The sequence below is a fragment of the Sinocyclocheilus anshuiensis genome, unplaced genomic scaffold (assembly GCF_001515605.1).
Source record: "Sinocyclocheilus anshuiensis isolate Anshui unplaced genomic scaffold, SAMN03320099.WGS_v1.1 scaffold2322, whole genome shotgun sequence".
Taxonomy (NCBI): Eukaryota; Metazoa; Chordata; class Actinopteri; order Cypriniformes; family Cyprinidae; genus Sinocyclocheilus; species Sinocyclocheilus anshuiensis.
In genome coordinates, this window is record NW_015556110.1 from 894,561 (window position 1) to 904,327 (window position 9,767).

Sequence of the window (9,767 nt, forward strand, 5' to 3'; positions counted from 1 at the left end):
TATAACACACACACACACACACACACACACACACACACACACACACACACACAGGGCTTACCTGTAATGTCGGGTGTCTCTAAGCGCTCTGTTGCTGGGGATTCTCTCGCTCTCTCTTTGATTGAAGGCATACAGACTGTAGGGGTCCTGGCCTGGCTTCCATCTGTGAGCATTGAGGTAGCTTTTTTCTTCAAACTCTTCCAGCAGGTCATCCCACTCAGCATCTGAGATCTACAGAATAATGGAAACACAGCAGATTAATTGTAATTATTTAGCCTATTTATGTTTCACTGTCTGTTGTCTTGTTCCACAGAAATGCTTGAAGTCAGTGACACTTCAGGTTACATAAGTCATCCCTAATAGGTCTGAAATCCTAGCATCTTTGAGTTTCAAATCTAAAAATAATAATAATAATCCACTGCGAAACCCAAGACTCTGATATGAGTATGTTCACTTGGTGGAAAAACACATTCAGTAAACTATTTAAAAGAGTGGGGAAAAGTAAACAAAGTTGCTGTTGGCAATATTCTCAATTATCATAAGAAAGTCATTAATATTTAAGCATTCTGCAGCACCATCACACCAATCCCCTCAAAATATGAGGCACACAGCAAGCTGTAGTCACGAATATTGAGGGTTGAACACACTACGTCTTGAAATCCATAAGGTCATATCAATCATAATTTAATAAACCTCCACATTCTGCACCGACAGCAGCTTGAGAGTTTCCAAGTTTTCCCACTTATTATTTCCTTGAGCTTTTTTGCTGATGTTAGACCATTAAGGGGGCTAGAGGCTGTTGGTTATGGTTGGGGCTGGTGATTACCCATGCCAGCAGGTTGCTAGTTTCTCCCCAGATGCCTGTATGAATGCTGACTGATGATGATGCCTCCTTCTCTCCTGCGTTTCCAAATGCAGCTACTGCCCTCCATGGAAATAACTGCCACTAGCATTCGAATTTGTGTAGAGATTCTGCTTATAACAATAGCAAGGGTTGTTACAATGAAAACACACAACATAAATCAATAAGCCATGTTTATGACAGGTGCCGTTTCAGAGGTATTGCTAATTAGGAGGACGAAGGGGATACAGAGAATATGATGACCTTTTTTTAAAAAGCACAGAATTTTTCCAAATTTGCGCTTTAATGAAAGTCATGTGCAGACATGTAAAGAAAAATCAGAAAAAGTATTTTTAAATTTAAAAAGGTACCCGAAAAATAAAAATACGCAAAAGTCATCAAGCACAAACCACCCCTTAAAAGCCAATTCACACTGCGCCAACAGACGCAGACCAATGGCGACAGCCAACCAAAAACAGTGTCACTTCTCAGACATTCCAAAACCAGACAAATGCTGATTCAACATGTTCAATCGGCAAAAACAAGCGCTAACTAAAGCCAACAGAGGTAACACACTGATCTGACAAAACCCAATGAGCGCGTCTTGTTGTCGTTTGTCTGCATCTGTCACAGTGCAGTGTGAATTGGCCTTAAAATTCCCACTTGGAATCATTTCAAGAAACTTTATACTCCCTTTTTTTGCAATAAAACAACAGCATTAATATAGAGCTATTAAATTGTATTTCTAGAGTGAGTGGACTTCAGGGCATTGTAAACACAATGAGTTAAGAATTCACCAGTGCGCTCACACGCCTTTTCACAGTATTGCATGTGTGCTTGGAATGTCATGGCCTGCTGCTTTACAACAGCCACAACAGCATCTTTACAGCCAGTAATAGAGGTGGGTAATTGCACATGTTTCTTTAGACTGCTTAGCATGATAATGGCTGGGCTTTCAATTCCACTCGCCAATTCAGTCTCCAAGTCATATCGGTATCAGATAATATTGGTGGTTTCTGTCTGTCTAAAAGTCAGGCTGATATTGAAATACAGATACACACATTCTCATAATACAAACAATATGTAAATGTTCTCATTAGGGATATGCAAAACTACATATTTTCAAAATAACATTTGAATAATTAGGGACCCCAATCAAACGAGTCTCTCACAGAGTCGATTTTGGACACAAGTGGACACAGTGCAACATAATGAACAGAAAACAGACATGGTTTTTAAAAGATTTAGAACATAGGTTTAGAAATGCAATGCCCACCGTGAGGCACTAAAAAACTCAGTGAGCAACAGCTAAAGTAAACAGCTGAAGAGCAACTTACCAAATTTTGCTGTAAGTTTGATTGCATCATATAATAATTGCTGTTAATAGTGTTCATCGTCTGTTTGATTACGTCTTTAATTGATTTTTCAGTACATTTCTGCCATATGTACATAAACTGACAGTCACCACTGATAAGCTACTACTAAATACTGTAGAAACTTAATTTTCTGTAAAGTTGCTTTGCAACGATTTGTATCGTAAAAAGCGTTGTACAAATAAACTTGAATTGAATAAAGATGTCTGTCTGTGTACATAGCCCAATAGGCTAAACAATGCAGACTCAATCCAAGGACGCACAGCTCTTCAATTGGTTTGCTGGCAGATATTCAACAAATATATAGGCTAATTATCTCTAACTTTTATTGCACAAAACTCCCATAGTCTCACAAAAACTGAGATATTTATTTGTATTATGTTTAAAAATAGGCCAAAAAAAATACAGTACTTGAAAAGTGTCAAAATTCACAATATGCAAAAAAATCCTCCATCTATCCATCCATCCAGAAAAACGTTGGAAAGTACCCAGATGACCTATTACTTCTGCCAAGATTTTGAAGTGCACATCTGATGGACCCTTTACCATCTCATCAGGTCATGGGAGACACGTTGTGAATGGCAGTGAAGCAACGCAACTGACACTGGTAGGCCACGTGACAGTAACAACATGGCGGATGTAGTATGTCCACATTTCATTCATAATACCTATATTCACATCATATAGAGTGTACTTTTTTTTAATTGTCACAAAGTAAGTTTCACACCAAACATTATGCAATTTAGGATGCAATTAGTGTGCTCCAAAATCGGCTAAAATATTAAATATGTTTGATATCCTCTGACTGGATGGATTCATAGTTTGAAGCTAAAGAAATATACACTGCACAATTTTCTGTGAAATGTATTAAACTGGACTGCCTAAAATCTGCAAACTGACTTTCGGCAATCAGCAATGACTGCAAAAAAAAGTTTTCCAGTGGTCCAGTCGTTAGTTCTTATTACTCACAACACCACAGGCACTTCATCCATTCTGAGTTTGTCTAAAACGGCCTAGCAACTTTAAAGCGACACGCCAAGCCTACAGGCTGAGCTAATGTTTAAAAGACAAAAGGTGAGAGCGCTAGTAAAAATGTAACATCGTTGTTAATCTAGACACTCTGGATTAGGGCACAATGACTCACTGCAAAAATGAACTCTTTTAATGAGTAAGCATACTCAGTAATAGAAACAGAATTTAATTAGCACATGAAAAAAAAAGATGACAGGCTCTGAATGTCACGTTGCACACACACGAGGAACGAGGAGACGCTGGAGAATACTTTACCAAGACTTTATTTGCACCAAGGAAGCAAGGGAGACGAACACAGGAAGACGTTCACAGGAAGACGTACACAGGAAGACGTTCACAGGCGGACACAGAACTTGGGACTGGGAACACTATTTATACACACACACAGGAGGAGGGGATGACGAGACACAGACAAAACATGGAACAGAGTCTGACACTGAATCAATGTGTCAAATTTCCTATCTGCTTAACAATTTTATTCGCCTTCAAAAGGCAACGTTCGCACACCCACCCACATGCTCCCCGCTGAAATCATTAGCTCCTTGATGCTCCACAGTCACTGATCAGGGCATTTGAGCTGTGCCACGTTTGGGGCTCAGTGTTCGCCCGCTCCCACAGAGCTCAGCCTTCTAATGAGAGGAGGACAGACTGAGGAAGTGGTAATTGGATCCTCCCTGTCCTGTAGTCTGTACTCTGTATGTGTGGTTGTGTGGGTCCTTTTTATAGAGCGTTCTACTCCACCAAAGCCTCTGCCCTCTTGCAATGCACAAAACCACACATCTGAAATACTTTTGAAATCCTGCTCCTTTTTTTAAAGGCCTCAGCACACTCTCAGCAGGTACAGAAGCCGTGCATGACTGTAAAATTGGTCTGCGGTGTTGCATTAAAATGATTCATTCCAATGTTCTGTCAGAATTCATGTGCAGGCAAATGATGAGTCCATCAAACTCAATCTGTCCGGTCTAACACCTCAACGCCAGTGACACGAAGCCTCTGTGAATATACCCCACAACAACGTCTGCTTGTGTAATCTGTATTGTGGGACATATCTGCCATGAATCATGGTAATAGCAGATGTCATGGGTGATATCTCAGTCCTCCCTTACCATTATAAAGATAATGCATCACTCTGCTGATGGGGGAGTATCTTCCCATCGAATCTGAGTGAGATGTCACCACCATTTGATGAATGGTTTGAACACACTGGCCACCGTGACACACACCGCATTCACCTCAACAGCCGCTGAGCCAACCCTGTATTTCACATTCCTCCTCGCCAATAACAGCTATTGCAGGTTCGGCCTTCCCTGTCAGGGTTATTACAGAAAATAGATATTGAAGCAAACAGCAAATGGAAACATGATGTTCAACACAGAATACTAAAGTAGGCATTTCTCTCCCAGCGCTTAGTTGTATTTAAAGGGGGAGTGTCTGTAAAATCGATCTCCCGGTGGTTTTCAAGGCCACATTAACTGTTTAACTTATTTTTTGTTTTACATACTCACACAAGGATGTACAGAGAAACTGAGGAAAAAAAGTAAAATCCATCACTACTGAAGCATCCATCAGCTAAGAATTCTTTCTGCATTCCTTCTGAGATAAATCCGGTCATTATACCATAAAAAGTCCATCATTGTCTCTGTACAGATGTAAGGAGCATGTGCGAACTGTTTTTATATTTCCGTTCCTATAGAGTGTTGCTCAGTGTTGAGATATATTACACCATACATCATGTTTCATACCCCATTACCCTCAGTGATACTTTATTGTCATATACCAGCCGCTGTTTGAATGAAAAACTGACTTACAAGATGTACAAGACTTTGCTGCAGATTTACGTTTCCGACAGCAACAATGCAGCAGCTAGATCTATTTATTAATGCAACACATATGTGCATCATCTCGCTTTATGCTGTTTGTGAATATCCTTGACCTTCTGTTCCCATTACTTTCTATCTTAGTCTTGATAGATATCGAACAAAATTGTGGAATTATTTATTGATTGGTGCTTCCTTGTAAAATCCATAATCTCACACATGAAACTAACTATTTTATATAGCCTTTATATATCTTACATCTTAATAGGAAACATAATCTTGAATTAGTCTTATGGGGAGAGAAATATATAGAAAAGTAGTTCAAACATCTTGAGTTTGCTTATTGATAGACTTAATGAAGTTCTTTAAGAATCAGTTTTGTCCCAAGTGTTTCTTCTTAAATGTCTCAAAGAAGAATAAAGTGAGATGAAACAAATGAGACAGCTGCTTACAGTACGAATATAGAGATATAAAAATATGGCTGGATCAGAACTTTCTTTGTCTTAATAAAAATAGACTGAATAGATTGAGATTGTTGTGTTTGGTCATCCTGGGGATTTAAGTGCTTGTGTAGATGCACTTTGATAATTTAGGTTTGTATGTTCATCCATTCACCAAGAATCTTGGTCTGATTTTTGACAGTGCTTTTAAATTTGAAAAACAGATTAGTTCTGTTGTAAAAGTCAGTTTCTTTCAACTGAGACTGTTGGTTTAAGTCAAGCCCTACCTGCCACATAAGGAGTTTGAAAGTGTAATTCATGCTTTTATAACATCTAGACTAGACTACTGTAACTCTTTATATGTTGGTTTGGATCAGTCATCTCTTCAACGCTTACAGTTAGTCCAGAATGCAGCAGCTCGGCTTGTAACTGGGACTAAAAATCACTACACTGGCTTCCTGTCCGCTTCAGGATTGATTTCAAGATTTTATTGTTTGTTTTTAAGATTTTAAATGGGTTGGCGCCTGCTTATTTATCAGAGCTTTTACATGTCCACACTCCTGTTAAAGCGCTGAGGTCGTCCAATCAGGTGCTCCTCGATGTTCTGAGAGCCAGGTTAAAAAATAAAGGTGACCGAGCTTTTTCAGTGGTGGCACCTAATTTGTGGAATAGTTTACCTGTACACATAAGAACTGCTCAGACTGTTGGAATTTTTAAGTCTTTACTTAAGACACATCTGTATTCCTTGGCTTTTATTTCGAGCTGAGCTGAGACATTGTGATGTTTTTACTGTATTTGTCTTGTTTGTGTGTAGGTTTTTCCGGACATTGTTAAGCACTTTGGTCAACCATGGTTGTTTTTAAATGTGCTATATAAATAAAATTGAACTGAACTGAACTGAACTGATATCAAATGAATATGGATAACATAGTGCACATAGGCTAATTTGATTTTTAAGTTCATGCTGAAATTTCAGAAGGTATCCTGGCAAACAGAGACTTTTCTGAAACTCCAGACCAGATGAACCACATGAGAGATTATTACTTGTCAAGGGAAAACAGAACACTTTCTCCTAAGAAATAAACCTTGATAAAACTCATTGCTGTCTATGAGAAACAAGTGAGAGAGATCTCATTTGTGATTTGTCTTTCCTGTGGGGAGTCAAAAAGTGGCTGATGAAAGCAAATGTCAGAGGTACAAATGTTACTGGTTCGTTTATAGCGTTAATTACAACCATTTCTTAAATATTTACTTTTCACTCAATAATCTAGATTGAATATCTACTCCCTCTTGTACGCACATAATTACATTAAAGCCATTTTCGTGCGTCCATCATACTGACTGATAAATTCATGCTTGAGTAGAAAAAGAGACTAAATTAGCTATTGCAGAATTATATTTGTCAACAAACAAATGTGAAAAGGTTATCGCAAAGCATTTTATGTCGTCTCCCGAGGGAAAAGTAAGCTCAATTTCTCCTTGTGGTTCAAAATAAGTTCAGAAAAGGAATTCATCTGACTAAACCTTCCTCTTTTCCACACCCAACAAGATAATAAAAAAAACGATACTGGACTGCTTTGCCCTTTATTGTTGGCTCAGGTATCGTAAAGTGACGCACCTTTACAAATATTTTCTGTCAGAACACGACAAACAAAGAATGAATGAGTTACTGACAGGTTTTAAACACAAATAAACCACCCAAATCAATCAATTTCGTCTACGAGGTTTGTTATTTCTAACATATCATGATGTATCACTCACCTCTTTGACTTGCGGTTGCTCGTTTCTTTGGTCAGGTAGTATTTTGCGGCTATTCAGCAATATGAAATAGAGTAAAGCGGCTATCCAAAACAGCGCTGCGAGAGCTAAAGTCAGCTTTCGAGAAAACCTCTTCATCTTCAAACGGCCGTTAACGATTCATTTCAATTTGAAAACCATTCGCGCGCTCCTCTCTCAGCGAACGAAAGGCGAATTGTGTCCGCGCGCTGCGCTCGCGCACTTGCCCCTAGTGCCTAATATCCAGGAATGAGGTTGTTGCTCTCGTGCGCAGCGCGCTGACTTGCTGAGACTGTGAGTGACGCTGGACGCTGTCCAGCGCGATTAAACTCATCCTGTGTACCCACCGAGGTACCGACAAAATGTGAATGAGTTTAGCACCACCTACCGCGGAACAGCGCTTTTACGGACCTGCCTGTTCTTGATGCGCTTCTAACGCAGTAGACTCGCTCTGAATTTCTCTCCGTTATTTGTAAAATGGGCTTTCAATAAGCAGGGCTCCCGCTGCGATGGGAAGTCTGGAAATATCAGAGGATTTTGTAAGTAGCGATTTGTAGTCTTGCAAAGCCATGGAAAAACATAAGTAGCCTACTTAAGGAAAGTCATGAACATTTTTATGATTACTAAGGTAATTAGTTCAGGCTAGAAAATTATCATTATGAGTCTCTATGAAAATAATTTGGTTACACTTTACTTGAAGGGGTGTGCATAAGACTGGCATGACCACACCCCTTCAAGTAAAGTGTTACCAATAATTTTATCTTGTAATCACCATTGACTAAACAACAAACGGATTTTTTTTCCACTTAGACAGGAAAGGTCTGATTAGCTATACACAAAAAGTGTCTAATAAGAGATTTTGATTTTATTTGTCATGTATGGGTCGCTTTATCTAAAATACAAGAATATAAAATAAAATATGAAATATTACTGTAGCTATTTAAGAATATAAGATAACCACAATAGCATTGAAAACCTCATTCACATAAGTATCAGCCCATTACTAACAAAGCAGAGCAGGCCATTTTGCTTGTATCTAGTTTAACTGCAACAAAACATTTGATGCCACTAACCTAGTAAACACTTAATTCCAGGTGGACATTTTCCCTTGAAATGATTTCGGACAAATCTTGACATTTCTTGTTACACAATATGCATCAGAGAGCTACTATAAAGACTGTACACTCTAAAAAATGCTGGGTTGTTTCAACCCAACTTTGGGACAAATATGGACTAACCCAACTGTTGGGTTAAATTTTTACATTAAATTTTTAACCCAAATGTTGGGTTAGTCCATATTTGACCCAAAGTTGGGTTGAAACAACCCAGCATTTTTAGAGTGTAGGCGGATGTGCCATCTGAGGCTGAGACTAAAGTTGATCCATCACCATTTCATCCTTGAAACAGGGCACTTAACCTTAGGAGGACCGTCTTAAATAATCGCACTGTAAGACAGTAAGGACAAAATTGACAGGTAAATGACAAATTGTTAATTAAGCTTTGCTCAAGGACACCAGGATCATCAAGGACTGCTAATCAATTCATTTATAACAGCTATATTTAAAAACGAAATAATTTTATATGATCTGCACAGGCTCTTAAAAATAAAGGTTTCAGTTACACTTTATTTTAAGGTGTCCTTGTTACAGTGTAATTATACATATACTGAGCAATATTAATTAACTATGTACTTACTATATGGCTAGGGTTAAGATCAGGGTTTGGCTTAGGTTTACTTGCATGTAATTATGCATAATTTATTGTTATTATAATAGTAAGTAACATGTGTAACAAGGACACCTTAAAATAAAGTGTTACCAAGGTTTCTTATTGGCATCAATGGTTCCATGAAGAATCTTTTACATTCATGGAACCTTTCCACCCTTCCATTCCACAAAAGTTCTAACGAAGAAGGTTCTTCAGATTATTAAAATGTTCACTTCTATGTTTCACTACTAAAATATTTAAAGAACTGTTCACTGAAAGGTTCCAAAGTATTTTCAATGGAATGACTGTGAAAATCCGTTTGGAAGCATTATTTTTAAGAGTATATAAAAGTTAAATGTAAATAATTCACTAAAAGCCAAGTAAAACTGATAAGACCACCTGTAAAAAATAAGTTTGAAGAATACAGACCTATATTATGCAGGCTCTGTAGTGTCTCAGAGTCATCCTTGTTAGCGCCTGCTGAAGCATGACAGATATATGAAAGCACATAGTTGGTTTCCTCTTCAGTCGCTGGGCCTGAGGGAGCACATTAGCATAGTTCTAATTAGCTCTTATGCCATATGCTAAAGGTTGAATATGCAGCTCAGGGAATATTTTCACAGAAACCTGAAAAGCTTCCTTAGTTATGCTACCCACTCTCAAATTTGAGCATATTCACTAGTATTGTGAATAGTGTTTGTGAGACACTTGTATGCGTTCAGTGTTGCTAATGTTATACGGCTGTTGAAAAGCATGTGCTTATTAATTTTTTCTCTATATT

General features: G+C 38.2%; 1 protein-coding gene across 2 annotated transcripts in view; it reads right to left on the reverse strand.

Moving 5' to 3' along the window:
• Positions 1 to 7,603, reverse strand: part of galnt14 (UDP-N-acetyl-alpha-D-galactosamine:polypeptide N-acetylgalactosaminyltransferase 14 (GalNAc-T14)) — a 52,731-nt gene extending 45,128 nt beyond the window's left edge. For both annotated transcript variants that reach the window (XM_016470761.1, XM_016470760.1), the window contains exons 1-2: positions 7,265 to 7,603; positions 62 to 231 (exon numbers count right to left, since the gene is read on the reverse strand). In XM_016470761.1, the coding sequence (XP_016326247.1) occupies positions 62 to 231; positions 7,265 to 7,399 (305 nt within the window). In that variant the 5' untranslated portion in view covers positions 7,400 to 7,603. The remainder of the gene's footprint in view (positions 1 to 61; positions 232 to 7,264) is intronic.
• Positions 7,604 to 9,767: the final 2,164 nt, after the last annotated feature.